This window comes from Scaptodrosophila lebanonensis, unplaced genomic scaffold (assembly GCF_003285725.1).
Source record: "Scaptodrosophila lebanonensis strain 11010-0011.00,11010-0021.00 unplaced genomic scaffold, SlebRS2 tig00000043-arrow-pilon, whole genome shotgun sequence".
Classification (NCBI taxonomy): domain Eukaryota; kingdom Metazoa; phylum Arthropoda; class Insecta; order Diptera; family Drosophilidae; genus Scaptodrosophila; species Scaptodrosophila lebanonensis.
This window is the reverse complement of record NW_022060545.1, coordinates 13,672,068-13,695,452: the sequence shown is the minus strand read 5'-3', so window position 1 is coordinate 13,695,452 and position 23,385 is coordinate 13,672,068. Positions and strand designations below refer to the sequence as shown.

Here is a 23,385-nt window from a genome sequence, read left to right as displayed (position 1 = left end):
TTATGAAAGTTATATTCATCGGATGTGTAAGGTGAGCTTTATCATTGCTTCGTCAACGAGCTCAACGAATCAAGTATTTAGTTTCATTCGAACACATTCATTCGAGGCACTTGAGATATATACTATATATATGCAGTACATACATGAGTGCACAGCTGCTGAATCTCTGAGGTGCCCGTTTCTAATCTTATTTATATTTGTATTTTTATCATTATATAAGGTTGTGAATCGCACCTCACGGTCAAACTCTCTCACGTTTATACATGCCTAATTTAACCTTTTGAACTGTAGTATTTCGCAGACGTCGACATCAGTGAAGGCTGCCTCAACATACCGCACATTGACTTGGGTGTAGTTTTTATTGTTGCTGTTGACTGCAGTGTGTTATTAATTGACTTTTCAGTTGACTCGTTGGGCCAAATGACAGCGTTTAATTTATTGTTCAAACGCCCATGCACGAGGGAAGCAATCGGATGGCCGGCATCCACGAACTCACGGAAGCAGATGCTTGAGGAAGTTGATGAACACTTGCACTCGAACTTATTTTTTATAATTCTTTTATAGTTTAAGCTACACAGCATCGACTTGCGGAGCAACATTCCGCATTGCATTTTCATGGCTCATAAATATTGCGGCTATATTCTAAAGATAAAATGCAAGTTGTTTTCGTTCCCGTTACTTAAGTTCTGGGCATTTGATTGAAGGCGAGGAGAGAGAGAATTTAAAAAAAATAGAAATAGCAGACGCAGCAATAGAGAACGTAAGGCCTATCCACCTCTTCCCCTTTACTCCTCATATACTATATGTGTGTATATGCATGCGACTCTCACACGCCTTTCTTCGGATCTTTTGTTTATTTATTTTAGCTTGGCGGTACAAACGTGTGAGTTTGTTCTTAAGTGAAAATAAACTGCGTTTCGCTTATTTTTCATTTGCGTTGATTTTTTATTTCTCAAAGTACAGTGAACTCTCCTAAATTACAACCCGTTGATTAATACGAATATCATTGAAAGTATTAGGAGTATGGTGTTATTAACAACGTTTTTTGGCAGATATCATATGTATATGGCTGCATTATTTAATTAATTTAATAATTTAGCATCATAGAAATATCGACCGAGCTATATTAGAATTATTGACAACCAGTTAATAACGTGTTCCAATTTTATCGAACGATAAAATCATTTTTAATAATTCCGAGAAATAGTTAAACTGTTGTGTGCTATAAAAACAAACAGACGATCGCATCCAGTAAGAACCTAGCTATCATACAAGTAACTATGCCAATAATTTATGGCGTTAATAATAAATGTTATCTATTGATATGGATGTTTGACTGTATTCCTATTTGTCTAGTCTTCCACTTTTCGCTTTATAATTGTTGCCGTGTTTTCCACGAATTCTGGCCCTATCGTATAATCAAAAGCGCACAGTGTTTGTATGTTTATGCATAAATATGTATAAATGAAAACACACTCACTTATATACATACATATGTAGATACATACATACATATGTGCATGAGAGTGGAAGTACAAAAATTTTAATTACAACAAGCACAACAATTTGAGCGTGCTTTATAAATCTAAGCGTCTGTTTGGGATCCGTCGTCGAGGCGCTCTCTCGTTGCAACAACGACTCGACGTCCGTCGCAGCTGCAGATTGATGATAAGTTGACGAGCCATGGCTTTGCCAAAAGCTGAGCCACCATCACAACCACCAGCACCACCACCAAGTGGCGTGTGTCTCGAGTAGCTTTTCTCGCCGCATGGTGGAAAAATGCGCGCGCCATGATCCCGGCACTGAAAGTATGTAATGGAATGATGAGACGGCGAATGCGCAGCAGAACATGAGAAATGACTTACTTGGAAATGCTGTCGACTACTATGTATGTGTAGATATATGCACTATATACTTAAGATCATTTGTATGTAAGTACAAACAGTGCTGGTCAAAATAACAGCAGGCTTTAGAAAAACTAATAGATTATTCACTTTTTTTAATTGTTACAAAATATATTTTATTTTTAGAATAAATTAAAAAATTCTGGCTGTTTTCAACCAAAACCAAGTAGCTTGAAGTCAAAACAGGTCCCTAAAAAAAAAGTGAACTTCATTTTTAGAAATATAAAAAATATGATAACGTATTTGAAGAATCCAACCTATTAGTTTTCCAACTATTGCATGTTAAATTATTCATATTTCTGAATTGTTACAGCTTATCCTACAGTATTGTTACATTACTTCTCCCATTTCTACTATTTTGACCGCTGTTGTATGCACGCTTGTCCAGTTTGTTTTTGTAGCGTCGTTGCTCCAGTTTAAAAGAGAAACATTTTGTTGTACATGCAACGGAAATGCAGCAAATTTTTAAAGCCTGCTTAAGAAATTGTTTTAACTTTTGCTGCTGATGTGGTTGCTCTTGAAGTTTGTGGATGCAGCTTGAAGAAACTTGCACTTATGCAGTAGATCAACTTCATAGAAGACTGTCTGCAATGCTATTTTTAGCTGCATTATATTAGTTTCATTACACAGTTGGATAAAAGTTGCAGCCAATTGCCCAAGCACTTAAGCTTACTAAGAGTGCTCCATAGTGGGCTTCACAATGTCCGCCTGCATGGTCAGCGCATGCGCAGCCATCGAAGACCAGTCGCAGTCGCAGTCACAGTCGCAGCCACAGTCTCCGACACAGCTGCCATGGTCCAACAAAGTAGTTCAACCTGTTCGGTGGCTTTGTGGCTAAAGAATGTGGCTGCGAATTTATAGCTCTTTTGCTTTCAACTTTACTACTTGCCACTCTTCTACACTTATGTTCATTTTTCTAACAAGAAATAACAAACAAAAAAGCAACTTTCATGGCAATTTACTTGAAAGATTTACGCAAAATTCGCAGTGCGCGTGAAATGGGCGGAAAACGGTCAGCGAACGCCGTCTTGGTCATAATAAGCTGTGAAATTATTTAGAATTGAGTGCAGAACCGCACTCCAGTCTTTTTAGCATACTATATTCTTATTTACTTAGTTTTGTGGCATGAAGTCGAGAGTCCGTTGTAGCTTCAAGCGTTGTTCATTCAAAGATTTCTGATACTGCCACAGAACTCAAATAATTTCTTGGCTTTGTTTTTGTTTTTTGTGACCATCTCAATTAAGCTTAATGAGCGCATGAGTATTTTCATAATTGGAGCAAATTAACTTGATAGCGCTTCAGTTGGGCACTGTGAGCTTATATGCTTGACTTTATATAGTTCATTATGAGTATATATATGTACGGGTAAGTACATAAATAAGTGCGTCTGTGCATCTTACGTAGACATAGGCGGAAGTTCTGGGCCATCAAGTGCCTGATCCACATTAATTTGTGTGACCAATATGTGTTGGTTTTATAATTTCGCGGACACAGTAAATATTTGTTATTGTAATTATAAGTCACTAATAACATTCATAAATATAGAGATGATAAGGCTTCGCAATAATCAAAATCATGTCTCGAAATATTTCCATTATTTGAAAATCGAAAATCAATAAAAATGTCTTTTTAAATAATGTGGTATAATTATTTGATTCATAGCTAAAAATTATCTAAATGCCTCTTGAGATCTTACGTTCTGAGCACTATATTTGGCAGTAATTCGAGCTTGGAACACTCTTCACTTAGTCAGATAGAGTCCATTGTTTTATCTCAAATTTTGAATATTTACTCCACTATACGGTGTATTAAAAATATTCAGTAAATGGATACTGCACTGAACTGTATTGAAACGTGATTTGTAACTGTGGAGTCGTTCAATTGTTGTGCACCTAACGATCGGCAATTGTCAAATGTTCGGAGCCCAATGATTTGGGCCCAAATTGTTGTGCACACTGCCCATATTACTTGTATTTGCTTTGTTGGCTGCACGTGCAGCGCTTTGATTTGGGCCAGTTTCGTGGGGCACGTTTCGAGGTTACTTGGCCAGAGCGGCTATCTGTGTGTAACTCAAAAAATGTGTAGTATGTGTAATTCCAAGATGCGAATGTTTTCTGTAGGCAGTGGTGTAAATGAAAATACTTTTGTTTATATCTCACTGCTTCTGCTTATCTATGTCTGTGTATCAATAGAAGAAGTCAGTCAAAGCTGGGGTTTTGAGTGCAGTTCGCGCAATTAGTGCTGGATTGCAACGCGGCCGTTCAACATGAATTGCCGCTGCCTGTTCGGTTGTCTAGGCCTTTCTGTCGGCAGCTATGATTGGGATCTGCAGTTTTGGGTAAGTGTGTGTGTAAATAGCTAGAACTGCGCCACAGGTGTCTGCCATTTCGTAACCAGTTTGCATGTTGGTTATTGCCTTTGTTGCCAATTAAATGTAAGTGCCTCGATTTTTGCATAAATAACTGCATTCTGCGCAGCTACCAGATAATTTACCTGCGGTTCGGTATCGGCCTTAAAGTTAAAGTTCAAATGCGTTGTGTTCTCGATCTGCTTGAATATTCTACAGTTGCTATACGGCCACTGCTAACGGTTCATAGATAAGTATAGTATTATGTGCTCATGTTGTTTTCGGCTCATGTTTTATGCTTCCTGTTTAATATTACGACTTCGTACGTCTTGAGCCGCTGTCGCAAGCCAAGATCATGTAGATTTTACATGGTTGGCTGCTGTCTAACGATGCCTAGAGCTGTTGATTTTCCACATTTTGTTTGCTGTGTGTGCTTGCGGTTTGACTCGGTGCCGTTTCTATTCTGACATCAAAACTGTTGCTCAGGCATCGTATTCTATTTAGCTGAGCCGAAGATTTATGTATTCATTTATTCGACTCCAAGATTACATAATTATTAAGTTGCTGACACGTTGTAATTTGTTTCAATTTGTATGGACTCGCCAAAATAGAAATGTATCTCCATACATATGTATGTTTTTGTTCCATAAATAGTACGGCACTTGTGAGCTATAGTCGGCTTATCATATATACAAGTAAATTAATGCAACATTATACCAACACTTTATAGCTGCCATTGCACATTGTGAACTAAGGTATTAAGATACTAAGTATACCTTTTAAATAATATTTCTTCATTTTAATCTCAAACCGTGGCAAAATTGTATTTGACTATTTTTAGTTCAATATAGCCAAATATTTACGTTAGATGTGAATTCCTGTGCTGTTGTATCATAGCAATTGGTTGGAAAAATTTCTGCACAACATTAGAGACACGCAATCGGATTTGGCGAACCCACACGATTGCCGATCCGTATGCCGCCCTTTGTAGTTTGTAGTCTTAACCTAATTCCAAAATGGCAAACAGCACATTTGCATGTTGGCCGAATATCGATTTATGCAAGCCCACCAAACCAACCTACCCCACTCACTTGGGGAATGTAGGTATTTGATTACAGCAACAATGGGAAATGTTATTTAATCAATAGCTGAAACAAGCAGCAACGTGAGACAAAAACAAGTTAAGACGTAAACGGCAGCAACGGGTTAATGTGCTAGTTTCGGGCCTCACAACGCTGTGGAAAGTATGCAAATAGGCGAAGTAAGAGACAAAGCAGTTGATAAAAGCTTTGGCCACATATATAAATATAGTGCAACGAATGGAGTTGGAGGCAAAAAAGAAGGTGCCCCGGTGGAAATATTGGGGCCGTCACAGGGCCCTTAACGCTGCCACATGCTCCAAAGAGTTGTCGACGTTGCCGTTACTGACGAAGTCGTTGCCGCCGATGTTGCTGTCGCTTGTGATGCGGAAAATCGTTACCGACATCAAATTAACTGAAAATGAGCAAATAACACAAAATGTGCCCAACATTAGCAACAACAAAGGCAACTGGGCCTATACATAGAAATAGAAAACGGGGTCAGGCGTGCAACGGACACCGTTGTCTTGTTATATGTAATTGTTGTTGTTGTTGTTGTTGTTGTGCAGAAGTTGTGGGCTCTGTGAAGTGTTTACCCATTGAGGTTGCTGCAAATCAAACGAAATTAGTGGAAAGCAATCCAGGCAGCTGTTAAATTGGTGTTGACTCTGTGAGTTTGTGAGCTCTTCTGTGTGTGGGCGACATTGAAAGCCTCGAAAGCCTCAGCCGTGCGGCATTTCGTAAAAGTTGAGGAATCGATGCAAAGTACATTTGAAATGCTCAACAATTGGCGGCAGGTCATTGACATGTGAGGGGCACGGACCGTGCATAACATGGAAAAACATGGAAAAAAGCGTCACGAAAAAGAAATGTGTTTACAATAATTACAGTGCAACAACAACAACAACAACAATAAGCAGCGTCCATTTGATGAGTATGACATTTTATAGTCAAAACAAAGCAAAAGCGCCGCCACTCGGCATGCAAAAAAAATAAAAAATAAAAAACAAATAACGCAAACAACACGCAAAATGTACATCACGCTTGGGCGTTTGTGAGTGAACATAAAATCATATACATACATACTATATACATACATAAGTATATATACGATGGGGTTGTCTCTCTTCGGTTGCATTGACCCGGGGTGTGTTATTGCCGGCTAGAGGGGAGTGCGTGACTAAATATGTATGCTGTGTCGAGGAACTGCATATTGAATTCCGTTTTAATTATATTAATTAGGACTAAAAGCATTTTGAGTTTTCTGATCAAAAAGCATGAAACGTATTCCTAATCGAAAATTCATTTCCTCAGCTATATTAGCTAGGAACATGAAACATCGTCATCTATCCAGATAAATTGTACATTTTCGTCCTCTCTTCCATATTGTTGCTATAGAAAAAACTTGAAGCAACTAAATGTTTATTGAGGTACCAATAGATTCACAGAATAAATCCAAAAACCTGTATTCTGTGAACATATTAATTTGTAATAATAAGAGTAGGTTGATTGCTTCATATTCATAAAAAAAAAGGCCACAAATTAGGCCAAAATAGTTCAAAGGAAACTACGTGTATCGTTTTAAGCTTAGAACTGGCAAAACGTACAGTCTCGAACCACTTAAGGAAAAAGGACATCTGTGGGTCACGTGGATAATCTCTCACGTCTTATCTCTCTAACTGATATATAACCCATACTTCAGATATGTACAGCATGTTGATATTTTCTCAACGAAAAATAACATGTTGAAATACATTTTTTCCATGCCTAAAGTGTTGCTTATTTTCAACCTTTTTGAATTTTACTATGTCTATAATTTTGTTACCCACATTTCCCAAGCTGATCTCGTAGATCAGGATGATTCTTTCGGTTTATGATTTAAACGATTTAATCACACACACACACACATCTCTATAGCCCATCGGCATTGACAATGTTAATTTGCCTCGATTGCGGCCTGACATTGCTGCAGACAATATGAGGCATTCAAGGCCCGATCCGAGAAGCCCGTTCAAATGCGAACTGGGTGCAGCATCGGCGAGCACTCCATTGTCGATAGCTCCAGTGATAGGTACTCAACGGATGGCATTGCTCAGGGGCCATTGGGTCCAACGCATGTTCTGTGTGGTGTGTGGGCTTATCAGCTCAAGTAGCGCTTGTTGCTTTCGGTCGTTGTTGTTCTTGTTGGGGTTGTTGTTGTTGTTATTTGTTGCTCTACTCTGGTATTTCTTGGTCTTGTTTGCTTGCACGTCCGCTACAGATAAAACGCATTGCATTGTGACATGAACGCCACCGCTTTAATCATCACATTTTAATCTTTTTCTTCCTCTTTCTGTCAATAATTGTGATGCCAAACTGGTTGCGAATTCAGCTCGATGCAGCGATTTGCAACCGCAAAACAAACTGGTAACAAAATCGCTCCACCAACAGCCGCTGCACCTGTTACCCAGTTTTGCTTGACCGGGCTGGTCGGTTGGTGGTTGGTTTGCTGGTTGGTTTGTTGGTTGGTTAGTTGGTCGCCACACTAAACACACCAAACTGGGTCTAGTACTAAAACAATGCTTACAATATGTACGAGTTAATACAAATATTCATTCAGTAAAGGAAGCCAGCGTTTCTGGTTCAGTGCGTTCAATTGTAATGCAAACAGGAACCATATAGTACACGGTGTTTACGCAGAGCAGGAGAGTGTGAGAGAGCGAGATGGAGATAAATAGGTGACTGCAATATAGCCGTGGTCGCTTTCTGCTTCAATTGACACCCTCGACTGCAGTTCCATTATGTAAAGCCACATTGTCAGTTGTATCTAGCTCTATGGATATTTGCAAGTAGAAATAGTTCAGAAAATATTCAAATATTTTACAAACTATTGCAAACTTATTTACGCTCTCTGCAGTAAATGAAAAAAAAATAAATAAATAAAGTATGAGTATTTTCCTGAAATACATATTGGGAAACGGAAAAGATAAGAGTCAGAATCGGGGAAAAAAGTACTTCGCTAAAAACTGAATGCGTTTTCTTTATTCATATGACAAATACAACACCGATTATTAAAATTGTGATTTATATATCGTTTGCCACCCATACTAGTTGGATTCTACACGAATGCACTGTATGCCATTGCTTTGCGGACTAGCCTTAGATAAGATAAAGACACAACTATATATAACTATACATATATTGCATACTGAACTAGTATTAAGGGAAAACCGAAAAAAAAAACAAAAACGAAACTCGAAACTTCGACATTTGTCCATGCCCCGCTTTTTACGCCGCACTTTGTTTTCATTTCGTTGATCAAATGTCACGATCAGAACAAGCGGCGAGAAAAATCGAATGGAAGCACGATTAAATTAATAAAACTAAACAGTAATGGCCGCAGTAGACACAACAGACCTTTCATCAGTCTTGCCACTCGATGTCAGACGTCGGTCGCTCGTCACGCCCCTATACCATGTGCCATGTGCCATGCGCCTTGTGTCGTCATCTTTAGATCTTTAATCACATTTAACACTTTTAGGAAAAAAAAAAAAATTACATACACTTATGTACAGGCTCGTATGTATGTATTTAGGTGTGTGCTTGAAATGGACATAAAAGCATTCCCTCATGATTGGATCTTGTACAACTATTGCTTGTTTTCGTTCTTTTGGGCAATTTGGTAATTTCTTTATTGGTTTTTATTGTCATTGTTTCATTTTTGTGCATTGGAAAGTGTGTGTAGTTATTATGTTATTGTCTTTCGATTCTCATTGCTTTATTTTCTTGATTGCTTTTACGGGCTTTTTGTTGTTGTTATTTTTGTTGAGTGAAAGCCACGCATTGCACTCTTTGTGGACTGCGGAGACTAAATAAGTTTTTGTGAGTCGGCCTCGCCAGATTTTGGCGTTTTAGATGCGTGTGACATTTGATGCCGAGTCTAAACTTTCGCCATGATTTATTGGTCAACACAACTTGCTAGCTTGGGTCTCGTCCCATTTATCTTCGCGCTTTCATAAACTTAGCAAAAAACTTCTTTAAAATAATTGATTGCGTCATTTAAATAGTGTTGCATGTAATGGATACCTTGACATGATATTTAATTAGCAATTAAAGTGAAGCCGACTCATGCAATGACTATTTGATAGGAGAGCTCACACATAGTTGGAGGATAGGAGAAGATCATGCAGGGAATCGTACAAGTATATTGGATTCTCAGAGAGTAATTACTTAATTTCATATTCACAGCCTTAGCAAGAAGTAATGATGTGGAATGATATATTAGTCAACGTATGTATAAAGATTAGTAAGATAGTATGCGGTTGAAACTGTTCGGCAACACAAATGTGATTTATGTCCAGCCTATCAAAAGAGGTATTACTGTATTTTTGCTGTCGCCTTCGGCATCACCATGACATTGACCTGCGCCTATAGAGTTCAGAGTTTTATGTGCATTGCTAAATCTACGTTTTTGTTTTTGCTTCGGTCATTATTGGTAATGCGTTGATTGTTGATCGCAACTGACGGCTGCATCTGCTTATAATTATTTTGTACTCGCCACTCGCCTCAGATGCAACACATGGCGGCAAGAAGCGCGCCTTACTTGTCAGGAAACTTTAATCCCTTGGCTGTTGCCATTTTAAGCAGACACATAAATAATTTGATCGCTGTCGCTCTTCCATAGCTTTGACTTTCCATTGAAAATAAATATTTATATACAAGTTTATGGGTATTCGTGCAGCGTTACTCGTCCCATTGTTGTATATTTTTCTTAGTATCGTCTATTCAAACGAACCACAAAGGTAGAATGCAGCCTAGAGGATTAAAACAACACAAGCTCAAAGGTACTACAAATTAGTGGTAATTTCTTCAAGAAAGTTTTAAGTGTATTAAACAGTGTATAGAAACAGTTCTATTAAATATTTGTAGAATAAGAATAAGAAGAAGTATTAGCAACAATTTCATAAAAGTAAAGTAAAACAAACTACTGGCCTTTAGTAAAAATGACTAAAAATAGCTTTAACCGTAATTTTATTATTTTTTTCCTAATCGCGTGACTGTCTTATAAGTATTTGTTGATATACGACTTTATTTTGAAAACAAGCAAGAGTTCATCTCCACCCAAGAGTGACGGTTTAGGGAGCAATTGTGAGCTAAGTTTTGTATTTTTGCTTTCTTTTTACGAGTATGTCGTTCTTTTAAAAAACAACTCCAGCCCAAACAAAAATATTGACTGACTCATAATCATGGTTTTATACCCGTAAGAGTATAATTGGTATCTTTCCTGCCAGACAGACGGCCATTTAATCAATTGTGTAAAAAGTGGTCCACAAACACTCAAACTATATCCAATAGCCATTTTCTCTGGCGTTTGGTGTTGTTGGTGGTGCTGTTGGTGGTTTTATGCGGTGCGGATGTTGCGCAAGTGCACCACCAGGCGTCCGCCAGGCAGGCGACGCCTGTGAAAAATTGTTGCCACTGTAATACAAATTAATTCGATTTGAAAGCACTTTTGCAAACGCAAACGTAAGCGTTTGCTTCAAAATGCCTCAAATGCCCAAGTGACAGGCCCGCTCGCATTTTATAGGCCTGGCCGCGGCATACACTTCATGCGGCAACCACAAAATACAATCGCATATATGTATGTGGGACTATGTGAATAATATATGTATCTATATACTCGTATGTGTGTGTGTGCACACCCACAGTTTCTCCGCGCCGCAATGTTGTGCATAGATAATGAACTCTGGCCACAGCAGTTGTTGACGTCTCTTGCCAACTTGCAACTCAATTAATGGCAAAACTCTCACGTGCATTTTTTGTTGTTGTTACTATTTTCTTGATTATTTTTTGTGTAGCCACAGAAATGCCTTTTGCCCCACCCACTGCACTTGGCGTTGGCTGCAGCACGCAGGTGTCTCCAGTGGTGGCCACAGCTTCGCAACTACAACAACTACAACAATAACAACAACAACAGTAGTTTGTGGAAGTGAAAGTTTGATGCAAGTGCTTCGGAAAGAAAGAAATTCTACAAGCGATTGTCGAGCATTTAATGAAATAAATTATATATATTTAACATTGTTTAATTAATTGCGCGCACGTCTCATCCATTAATTCAATCAATCGATCAATCGCTCGAGTGAAAATTTAAGCAACGCCGTCGAATTTCACGATCCACGCAACCTTGTTAGCGTCTCTCAAATCAAATGCCATGGTTTCACATCAGCAAAATAATCAGATGTTTGGCAAATATTTGAAATAATAATAAAACGAATATTTTTATTACACCGAATCCATTATACCCTACGCAGTTCTATTCCACTTACTATACCATGCATACATACATACTTATATTTAATCAAAATTTCAGAAGAAGAATTACCCTTCCTTTATCAGCTTTATTACACAGAGTCCTTAAATTCAATCTAAGAGATATGTTAAACCCAATTTAGATTAATCTAATAATCTTTGAACTTAGTTTTTCAATTATTGTTCGCATTTTTTTCTTTTTAAATGTTTGTATTATTGACCAGTATTATTTGCTCAGTTGTCCAGCAGTGCTGATCACAGTTTCAATCACATATGTGTATGATCAGTGAATAAAACAAATTAATAATGATTAATACCGGAAACGGCAAGTCGAAAATATTGAAGTTATAACGCCTTTTTCAAGGGTATACTATACGTATGCTATGAAGACGATTTACAAAATTTGCACAAGAAACCGAAAATAAAAGAAATGGAAAAACGACGAAACGGCAAAGACCTCAAATGCGTACATTTAGCCAATTCGACGTGCCTTTTGCTCCAATTGGAGCCGAAGATGTTACACACTCTCCAGCAAGTTATATAATTAATGTTAATTTCGTCCGACAATCTAAACAAAGTCCGACGGAGCTTAGCAATGCAAATTTTAGCAGGCGTCCCATTCAGGTTGTAGTAGTAGTTGTTGTTGCTGCTGGTGTTGTTGTTATTGATGTTTGCTAGTTATTGTTATTCAATTTCAGTTTGTTTGCCATTGTAAAGTGCGCGATAAAGTGCGCCGCGACATCGGCTGAATGAATACATATCTTTTGATGTGGGGACTCTGCTCGCACGATGCGTTTGTGTGACGACGTGTGACAAAAGTGGAGCACATTTTGAATTTGTGTTTATTTTGATTTCTTAGCTCAACAAATAATATTGAAAAGTGTTACAAATTGCACATAGAGAGCAATAACAGTAGCGGCAATAACAATACGTATAATGGCATGACATAATGTTTATCGCCGCTGTTCCTTGTCTGTTTGGTTGTGTTTTGTTGGTTGATTGAGGAAGTGCGGACGTATTTGTGTTGATTTGTGTCAGCGGTAAATTAATTATTTATGTACGTGTATGTGCTTTTTAACTATTATTTGCAAAAGCTTAGCATAACATTTGTCATTTTAAACAGTCAGCTGTTAATTGTTTGCATCCCCGCTTTTATGGCACTAAACGCTAAATTGTATAAAATAAATCAGTATCTGGCAGGCGGTTCCGTTTCAAATGCACAATTATTTGGTTATAGAAAGTATAAACAGGATTGAGATTGTAAAATGTTGAATGGCCATTTGGCAACGGTATCTCAAGTGTTTTCGGGCCGCATACGCAAAATATATTTGGCGCCTTCATTTTTGCGTCGTATGCGCAACGTTTCGAAAACGTGTGGGCGCCGATATTGCTCATACGCCTCGTATTCGTTGGTTAATTAAAAAGTATGTGTGTGCACATGGCTCGTCAGGCAGATTTGCCCCCTAGATAAGCACCATCCAGGTCCCAATATGGAATTTATTTAATTCACATATGAAATGCTATTCCAATGACTCAACTCACTGCTGTTGCCCTATTAATAAATGTTATCTGCTATCTGCTTTATTTCAGGATCAGTACGATAACCTATCAATTCACACAAACAGAGGCATCGAAGCGCTGGATAAATATGCAAGTTTTGTACGAGATCGAGTGGCCATAGAATCAGAATATGCAACCAAATTAAGGTAAGGCTATAATAAGATCTATAAGCAATGCATGATTACAGGTAATATAAATGGGTAATGAAGATTTGTATGGGGCTCTCATCGCACGCTATGACTGTAAGTAAAGGGTGCTTTCTTTCCTTTTTATTATTAAGTATAAGTTCACAAATTCTCACATACTCAAATGTTAAAACTGTTTATTATATATGTTTTACCATGGACTGTTCAATATAAAAAGAAATTCAGATAAATCGTTACTGTCCATGGACAACGCAATAATACATCTAAAAAGCACCCTTTATGTGTAATCGTGACCATATTTGTGGGCCCCACACATTATTTTTGGCTTTGTCGGCTGTTAACCCTCATTCGGCATTTGGCAAACGTCAAATTCAAATAAAATGTGTGCATACTATATACATATATATCCACATAATTATTAATGTAGGCATAAACTGAGAAATACGCTTACGTATGTACATATATACAGAGTTCTTATACCTGCGAATTATCAGAATTGAAGAAGGTTATCAATAGAACAGCAACAACAGCAGCGGCGTGGAAGAAACTGCAACTTGTAAAGACATATGGAGAGAGAGAAATAAAAGAGCGAAAAATCAATCTGTTGGGCAAGTGCTTGAGCGCGCTTAATTGAAAGCGACTAAATGAGTAACCTTTATAATAGATTGAGTGACTGGACTGATTGGCTGAGTATTGACTGACTGACAAATCGGTTACAGTCAACGCGCTCAAATTAAAAAGTCTGCTTACTGTGGCCTTCCAACGTTCAAAAAAGACAAAGAACAATAAGAACAAATGAGAACTAGAAGAAATAAAATAAGAATAACTAATTGTTGCTTTGTTACGAAACTATCGTGAGCATTTTATTGTGGCGGCAATTCTGATTGTCAGTTTTTTATATTTATATATTTGTCTTTTATGAAAGTGGTAAGACGACAAAATTGGCAAGAAAAACAAAAAAAAAAAGGCTATGCTTAGTAATGTGCAATTTTTTCTATATCTTCTGGCCACATTCATACGAATGTAAATACTATAGAAACGTAAGGCGTGGCAGATTCCATTATTTATTTACACACATTTATAAATCCGAACAGGCAAAATTCTGTGGAGCGCTGAACTGATTTAATTATATATTTCCGAATATTTATACAAGGTGCGTTTCTAACTAAGCAGGGCTTTTTAAAAATAGGAAAAATCAAGTCAGTTGTATTCAAATACAATATACAAGCATGTGGAACGAGTGTTTCAAGGAGTCAAGGAGCATGCTGATCTTTTATGTACCATAACATTTTCCTATATCTAAGACCTCTGATCAACGTTGCGCATACGCCGAGTGTGACAAAAAAGTTGAAAATACCAAGAGTTCGGCTTGACCTGCCCCAATGGTGTCCACACGCCTGCCACGCGACACTCGAGGCACTTACATATTCATTTCGCTGAATTCCAATTACGAGTACAGCGCGTTTGGACTTTGCCACCACAAATACAAATACAAATACAAAAACACACACACACACATTCACACATTCAGTCGCCCTATCGAAGAGAGTTAATGGGATTAGGCTTCGGTTACAAGCGCTGACCAAGCGACGGTCGACCACACGACGCCTTTGGTCTTGCGTTTTGGAATTCGAGGCGCACGCCGAACCCAAATTGCACAATGAAACTAAAATGACACTTCAGTGGGCCAACCAGCTATCCATCTATCCATCCATCCACAAGCTTACAAGCGCACCCACATACGTATTTGTCGTGGGTTGTTTGACTCGTCATAATTGTTTAATTCGCTTGAAAATGATTGTGTATAGTGGCAGTATGCAGTAGATACTTGTATAGCGAGTGTTATGAGTGTGTGATGTCTGCCAAGGTGTTGGGAACTACCGTTCGAAAATCGAGGCCCCCAGTTGGCGGCTAATGCCTAGCCACGGCTATCAGTTTCCCATTTGGTTTGCGACGCTGACTTGGCTTGATTACAATGCGCCAACTGTCCCGGCCAAGAGGCGAATCAACCGCAGTTCCCACAATTTGTTTTTGCTTCAAAATGAGTCGAGAGTTTCGCAGTGCGCCCCATCTTCGTACTTTTATGACTTGATGATGACTGACTTGGCCCCTGCGACTTGTGACAGTCAGAGCTTGCGGCTGCGGCTTCGACTGCGACTATATCTCTGCCGGCTACCGTTTCTGTTACTTTTTTTTGATGACTTTATCATTACGCGCCAAAGTATTAGCCATGCAGTTCCCAAGCCATCTAACCAAAAATAGTAAAAATAATAATAATGATACAAAGAAACACAAACTAGACCACAAAGATACGGCAAAGCGGCAACTGCCGACTGCAGTCGATGTGGAAAAGTGGATTTTAGAAATGAACGAGTACAGTGAAATCTTCGCGTGTTCGTTACTGTTGTTGCTATTGTTGCTGTTGTTGTTGTTATTGTTGCGGCTGTTGTTACTGTTGTGCTGCGTGCTTCAGTTAAAATGAAAAGTCTCGTGTTAATGCAAATACTTTGCATATTAAACTAACCAAGTTTCACTAATGCCGTATATTCATTTCTTTTCTTTTCTGCTTCTATTTTACAGGCGCTTAGTTAAAAATTATCAGCCCAAAAAGAAAGAGGAGGAAGACAATGAGTAAGCAAAATATTAATATTATTACTATTATTATTAAAAGTACACACATATGCATAAAGCAATATTATTCAGTTTTCTTTTGTTTGTTTAAACTCTTTTCGGAAAACCGTTGCTGTACAATTTGTGCACATTAACTTCTGTTTTTGTTTGCCTTTTGCGTTTGTGAAGTGCTAAGTGGATTTTAGTTCAGACACACATACTATACATACTACACATAAGTCGTCTTCATATGACTGGTGCCTAATTGGGCGCGTCAACAATTTGATTTGCGCATAATTTCAACCAAAATTCTCAAAACCAGAAGCAAAGTGTTGCTTAGAAAAATAGCTTTCACTCTTTGTTGCAGAACTAAATGGAAGATCTGTCTGAACCCAAATACAGATCGACATTTTTGTCCATTTGGTTCGGTGCCCAAAAAAATGTGAATATTAGAGCACTGCATGGGTGCACGCTTAAATGAGGGTTTGAACGAATTACTCAATGTAATTCAATTTGATGGTTCTTACAAGTATTTGTGAGGTGGGGCCAATGAGTTAACCTTTATAAAATATATAAAAAGCGAGTGTACCCTTTATATGAATCATCATACCTACATATATCATCAAAATATAAATTTTGTATTTTACATCCAAAATAATAAATATGTATGAGGCAGTACACAAGCATAGATCATAGATACTTGTATGTATTCTTAATCAGCAATGCAATCTTTCAGATTATCTAGCTCCTGACCTAGCTAGATGCTTTTCGGTGTTGCCAACAACATTTTGAAGCTATTTGAAGCTAAACGGGTGTACACTCATTTATGCCATAAAAAAGTTAGTGTTCGCTTTATATGAATCCAAGTTCTTAAATAGAATCAATATTTTCTATAATGCGCCTTTTATGAATTACTTTTCATAAATGTTGTGGACTGCTTTAACGTATATTTAATACAATAATATTGAGTCCGGACATTTCAACTACCACATAATTCCTAAATAAACATTATTTGCTCGTTCTTATTTCTAATATTTAAAGTATTTTTTAATTCTGTAGATAGTAGTTCTGATTTAAGTAATTAGCCATTTAATATACTACGCCTTATAATTAATTTTATTCAAATGCACTTACAACCCTAGGTCCTTTAGGAAAATATTGTTAAATTTTTGTTAAATAAATCAATGATTTCAAAAAGAGTTAACAATCGGGTAAGGCTGCAGTTTTAAAAATTTTTCGAGATATTAAGTGGTTGAGTTTCTTAGACCCATCTGAAAAATCTTAGTTTTTGCGTGACTAAATAAAACGAAAAGCAATTTGAATTTTTCATATCAAACATCATAATTTTCAAACTTCAAGTAAACAAAGTACAATAGAGATCTCACAATTATAGGGTTCGATGTCAGATCTGCAATCTCTGTGTGTCTGTGTGCCACGCAAATTCTGTCATCTTTTTGTACGTCAGCTCACATTTAATTACATGCATGTCTAGAGACTCCCATTCGTCCCCAGCACCCTTCTTTATGCTTTATGGCCCGACTGTGGGTTGGCGTTTGCCAGCTGACTGACATCACGGTCTCAAATATGTAGGCATGTCGGTGCTCGTAGGAACTCAATATTTATCACCATGTCCGAGCCAAGATGGCATTTGTGTAAAACGTATGACAATGAAGCGTCGTAGCCACATTGAAGGCCCAAGCCATAGACTTGCCGACTTGAAGAGTTGGTAATGAAACGTCATCGAGTTTTGTGCGCCTTATACAGTTGTAAAGGCCATACATGTACGAGCTGTTGTCGGTCAGTCCGGCGATGACAGAAGCGCGTGGGCGTCAATAAAAATATATTACACAAGCTAAGCTGAATGAATGAATCCTAAAAGCATGCCATTAATGTGTTGGTTTTCCTTTACACGCAGATTTACATCGATTCAGGCGTTCCGAAATCTGCTGAAAGAGATCAGCGATTTGGCTGGCCAGAGGGAGGTGGTGTCGGAGACATTGCAACTACAGATTATTCAGGGTGTAACGTTGCTATCCAAAACGTTACGCGAGGAACGAAAGGTAATCTTACTTTAGCCATATCAGTTTCAATAAATACAAGTACTATAAAGCTCTCGTTCGCCCACAGAAATGCCTCAATGATGGCACCATGCTGCAAGAAAACCTCCGCACACAGCTATCCTCACTTGAGCGTGCTAAACGCAATTACGAGAAGGCCTATCGCGAGTCGGAGAAGGCCGTGGAAGGCTACAAAAAGGCCGACATGGATCTCAATCTGAGTCGCGCCGAAGTCGAACGCTATAAGAACACAATGACTGCAAAAATTCAGCAGTCCGACGATGCGAAAAACGAGTACGCCAATCAACTGCAGAAGACGAACAATCTGCAGCAACAACACTTCAACCTGCTGTTACCCTCCGTATTCAATCGCCTGCAGGAGCTCGATGAGAAGCGCACGCGTGGCATACGCGAATTCATAATTGGAGCAGCGGATGTGGAGTCATCGGTGGCGCCTATAATTGCGCGTTGCATGGAGGGTATTGTAAAGGCCGGCGAGTCCATTAACGAGAAGGAGGACTCGTTTAAAGTCATAGAGAGGTTTGCTTGCTTATTTCCCATGCACCATAGATATGATATTATTACTTTGTTCCATAGATACCAATCAGGATTCCCGCAACCCACAGATATACCCTTCGAGGACTTATCAAAGGTTTCTCCGGAGAACCTAAACGACTCTCAGTACATTAATGGCCCGTCAAATCACCTGACCCTGAAGGGCACGATCAGCGCTAAACAGATAAGGAAGCGCGTTGGCATTTTCAACATATTCGGCAGCAATAAGGTGAGCGGTTCTGTGACCGCAATTTAACTTGTCCGTTGTCCAAGTTCTTAGGTTTCTTAGGTTTCTTCTCTCGTGGATTGTTAGTACTCTGCCCTTCCCTCCCACCAACTGTTAGTTTTCTGTTCATTAGATATTTGTTTACTTAGTCTTAAGTTATGCGTTAAGCCGTAAATCTCTATCTTTCGTTTACTCACGTCGATTCTCTTTTCCTTTCTTACTTTTATCAACCATCACATATATACATATATATTTATGTATATGTATATATATTTACTTAATTTCTGTAACAAAACAATGGGACGTTGGTTCTAATATTTGCTGTAAGTACCAAGTGTACAGAGCAAGCGCGCTAGCGCCGGCTCATCTCATCTCTTGTAATGCTATGCTCAAGTCGATAAATATGTATATATATATATATATATATACCAACGATCGTTCCATGTACTCACCCATGCGCCCATACTGAACAAATGCATAAGTTTTGTATTAAAAAGACTATAATGTGCCCAAAAATGCTTTCATTATTCGTAACTAATACTTGCTAGTTGTGAAAATTGCGTTCAGCTTTTCTTGTTTTCAATTTGGCTTACAGTTTTGGTTTTGTGCAACAAATACGAGGCTTCTTTTAAGACATACCCACACACATACACACGCACTCACATACACACACACACACACACAAGTGAATTGATTGAATTAACTCGAATTATTGATTTATATTTTGCGCTACATTAAAATTTAATTCTTTAACCAACATGCTTTTACTCACACAATTACACGGACGACACTCCAAAAACAAAAAACTAAATTAAACACTCTACTAACTGCGATATGTGATACAATTTCGAACGATTTAAATATAAACCAAAATTCGCTGCCATAGCAACGGCAGATAATTGAAGCCTGTATCACAATGAAGGTATGATGAACATTCCAGCTCTTCTACGTAACTCTAACTAGCTTATCATAAGTGCTACCCTATACTAATCATCACTGCTAACCCTACATTAATCTAAGCGATCTCCAAATACAATTCTCACATTCAAAATCTAACCACAAGAATAATTCCAATCTGATCTACTTAGTCCTAAACTATAATTAAACTCACATAAGTAAAAGACAAAAGACTCAAACCGCAATATTTTTATTTATATGTATGAGTTCCAATGAGGCAACATTTTCAGTTAGGTTTGTTTTAGTTTCCTCTAGCATTATTGAAGCATTTCTTTTTTTTTTTTTTTTAATATATTATGTTTGAGGTGCTTACAAAATAAGTTGTATTCTGAAGCATGTCTGTCCAATTACAATCTAATCATGCTTTTGTCTCCTTTTGTTGTTTCAATTACTTTCTAACCAACGCCATCTAGCATATACTATCTGGCACCCGTTCTTTTTTTTAATTTGTATTCGTACTCGTTGCATTTGTCTACCATAGGCTACAGAGCTGTCTTAAGCAGAATTAACTTACATTTGAACTAAATTTGTATAATTTCGACGCAACAGAATTCGTTAACTGTGGATGGCCAAAAGGAGGACTTTAGCGATTTGCCGCCAAATCAGAGACGCAAGAAATTGCTGGCAAAAATCGCCGAGCTAGAACATAAAATTATACAGGAAACGAATGCTCGCGACGGCCTTATGAAAATGAAAATCGTCTATGAGGCGAACTCATCGCTGGGCAATCCCATGACAGTCGAAGGACAACTTAACGAATCGGAGCACAAACTGGAGAAGCTGAGAGCCGACTTTAAGAAATATCAAGGGTATTTGGAGAAGGCAAATCAATTACAGGTCGCCAACAATAGTCCGCAGTCGAATCGCAATCAACTCCAGAACGGACATCGAACATCGAGGTGAGAGACATTAAAAATAAATGCATGTACAAAGCATATGTATATACTTGTAATGACTATCCTGTTTCCACTGCAGACATTCCAACGGTAGCGCCGATGATCATCACGATGAGGGCGAAGATCATCCCGACGATGCTGGCAGCTTAAGCAGGTCAGATTCTGAGGATAATGTGGCGCAAATACCAAATGGGCATAATAATAACAATAACGGGTACACCATAAGTCTATGTTCAAATGTTTATATACCCACCCACAAACCCACACATCAACATACAATACACACTCACCACTTTATCGTATCATTATTGTTTCGATTAATCGTCTCATATTTTGTAGTGTAATTGCATTATCGGTTAGTGGCGACAAAGCTATGGTTTGGTTTTTTTGTTTTTGTTTGCTTGTCGGTTTCTTTAACGCACAAAGCACCCAATTTTGGTTTTCATGCTGTACAATCGCTTCAAAAAATAACAAAAATGTACCCAAAATATTGTGCCACAATGTGCCAAAAAAAAAGGAGAAAAGAAACAGTGTTTTTTTTTTTCTTATTGTAAAGCATAGTAATACTTCTTTTAATGAGTAGAAAATTCTGATGTTGATTTTCTTAATGCTTACACGACCAACATATAACACGCTTAATAATGTCGAAATTGCAACTCTTCAAATATTTCGTTTCAATTTGCCTTTTCCATGGTGAAATCCAGCAGTTCAGCAAGTCCCGAAAGCGGGCTGGGTACCTCGCACACATCGCTGCCCGGCTCGGGGCAGGGCAGTGCGAATGAGAATGCCATTGGCGAGGACGCCTACTACGAGACGGAGGTGGAAGCATTAAATCCTTTGGGTACATGTCGAGCGCTCTACCCATTCGAAGGTAAGTGACGGCCGATTTCATATGAACAAGCTACATTTAATTTAATCTTTCGCGATTTACAGCCACCAGCGAGGGCAGCATACCCATGACTGAGGGAGAGGAGCTACAAGTGATTGAAATCGATCAGGGCGATGGTTGGACGCGTGTACGTCGTGCGAATAACTCAAATGGTTGGGATGAGGGCTTCGTACCCACGAGCTATATCGAATGCACGCTCTTTGCTTAAGATTATTGCTCTATAAAACGTTAACTACTAAGCAGCATTTACATATGTTTTTGTCACAATTTTTCAATCGCTAGACTAAAAACATACCCTGACACACACATACACATCCACATCCACACACTCACACATCCAATCCACGACTATTTGCCAAGGCAATCGCAACTGCCTTACGCTTAGTTTAAACTTGTTTGTATATTTACTTTGATTTTAAATGGAGCGAGAGATGATTATATAGTTGTGCACGTCATATCATATCTAAATATACAAGCATACATAAACTAATATGCACTATAAATCAGGCAGACCTCATACATACGTGCACGCACACATGTATTTCTAAGCAACTTACTATAAATGCACCCACAAGGTACCCTCTTCACAATCATGATATAAATATATTTTTTACATCTACATATACATATATGTATGTATTACTAAATTATATGGCACTTGTAAAATTATGTGAAATCCATAATATCAATGCATTTTAGACATTGCTGACCAAATTATTGCCTAATGTTATAATAAATAAATCTCCTGGGCACGTTGAAGCCGCAGCGGCTTGCAACATGCTTCGGACATTTATTTGAATATACATAGTTAATTGATAGCACCTGCACTTTTCGGGCCGACCAGGAAAAGCTGCAGCCTTTGTCGCTATCGTCAGGCATTTTAAACAAGAGAAACTAATCGCCCAATGCACTTCAGTCGATTGTACTTGTATTTACCATACCACCTGCACAACAACAACTACCACAACAACCACAACCAACCGACTCAAACGAAATCTATCAACAATTATCTAAAAAGCTGTGGCAATTTTGTGTAAATTACACACGAAACATATGTAAATTTTTGAAACGAGGACCGCGATAGTTTGTTTTATACAATACATATAAATAGCAACAATTGTACAATATATATGTTACTCATTATTAATTTTAATTATAATTCTAATTTAATTTCGTATTGCTTTCTGTCATAAGCGCATTACCTTTGTACATTTTTTTGCATATGCTTACAATACAAAACCATTCATTGAAGGAAATAAGAGAGATGAGAATATGAGAACAGAGCTCCTGCTTGTAAATTATTTTAGGTACTGTAAATGTTTATGTTGAACACGATTAAGTCAAGCAAAGTTGTGGGTCACTTTGCAAATGTGCATTAATATATAAATTTAAACTAAACATAAAACAAAACGAAAACTTAACTAAAATCAAAAACCCAAAGTCTGCAGCCTGGGACAACATAGAGTTCAGCGCGGGCGAGCGAGTGAATTAAGTACTATTTTTAATTACTTTTTGCAGCCTTTTCTTTATTTTCATACCACATAGACATCTGTATTATGATTTAGATCTAAGACCGCTAAGAACGAACATGAATTCTGTTTGTGTTTAAAATAACTATAAAGGAAAATAGCTAGTTTTACGCAAATAAAAATACATATAAACGTAATTCCAAAATTACTAAATATACATTATTTATAATAATTTGAGGTGCGTTTTCTCAGTGTCCAGTTAACAAGTCGGACCTTTCCTAATTTTCATGCTCCTTATGAAATGCCTTAAAGCGTTCGAAAAAAGTTAAAGTATAGTCAGCGCTGATTAAGTTAGGATGTAATCCAATGTTAACTGCTAACCAAAGGGCCATTGAGAAAACA

The 23,385-nt window shown here is 37.9% G+C and overlaps 1 protein-coding gene across 5 annotated transcripts in view; it reads left to right on the top strand.

Moving 5' to 3' along the window:
• LOC115622682 (formin-binding protein 1-like) overlaps positions 1–23,188 on the top strand; it is a 37,135-nt gene extending 13,947 nt beyond the window's left edge. The window contains exons 3-11 of one of the 5 annotated variants that reach the window (XM_030516702.1): positions 13,209–13,324; positions 15,905–15,955; positions 17,850–17,994; positions 18,062–18,531; positions 18,589–18,775; positions 20,306–20,628; positions 20,705–20,839; positions 21,330–21,496; positions 21,559–23,188. In XM_030516702.1, the coding sequence (XP_030372562.1) occupies positions 13,209–13,324; positions 15,905–15,955; positions 17,850–17,994; positions 18,062–18,531; positions 18,589–18,775; positions 20,306–20,628; positions 20,705–20,839; positions 21,330–21,496; positions 21,559–21,722 (1,758 nt within the window). In that variant the 3' untranslated portion in view covers positions 21,723–23,188. Of the gene's footprint in view, positions 1–13,208; positions 13,325–15,904; positions 15,956–17,849; positions 17,995–18,061; positions 18,532–18,588; positions 18,776–20,278; positions 20,629–20,704; positions 20,840–21,329; positions 21,497–21,558 lie in introns of all 5 variants that reach the window. The other 4 variants (XM_030516704.1, XM_030516703.1, XM_030516701.1 and 1 more) reach the window with 4 other exon arrangements.
• Positions 23,189–23,385: the final 197 nt, after the last annotated feature.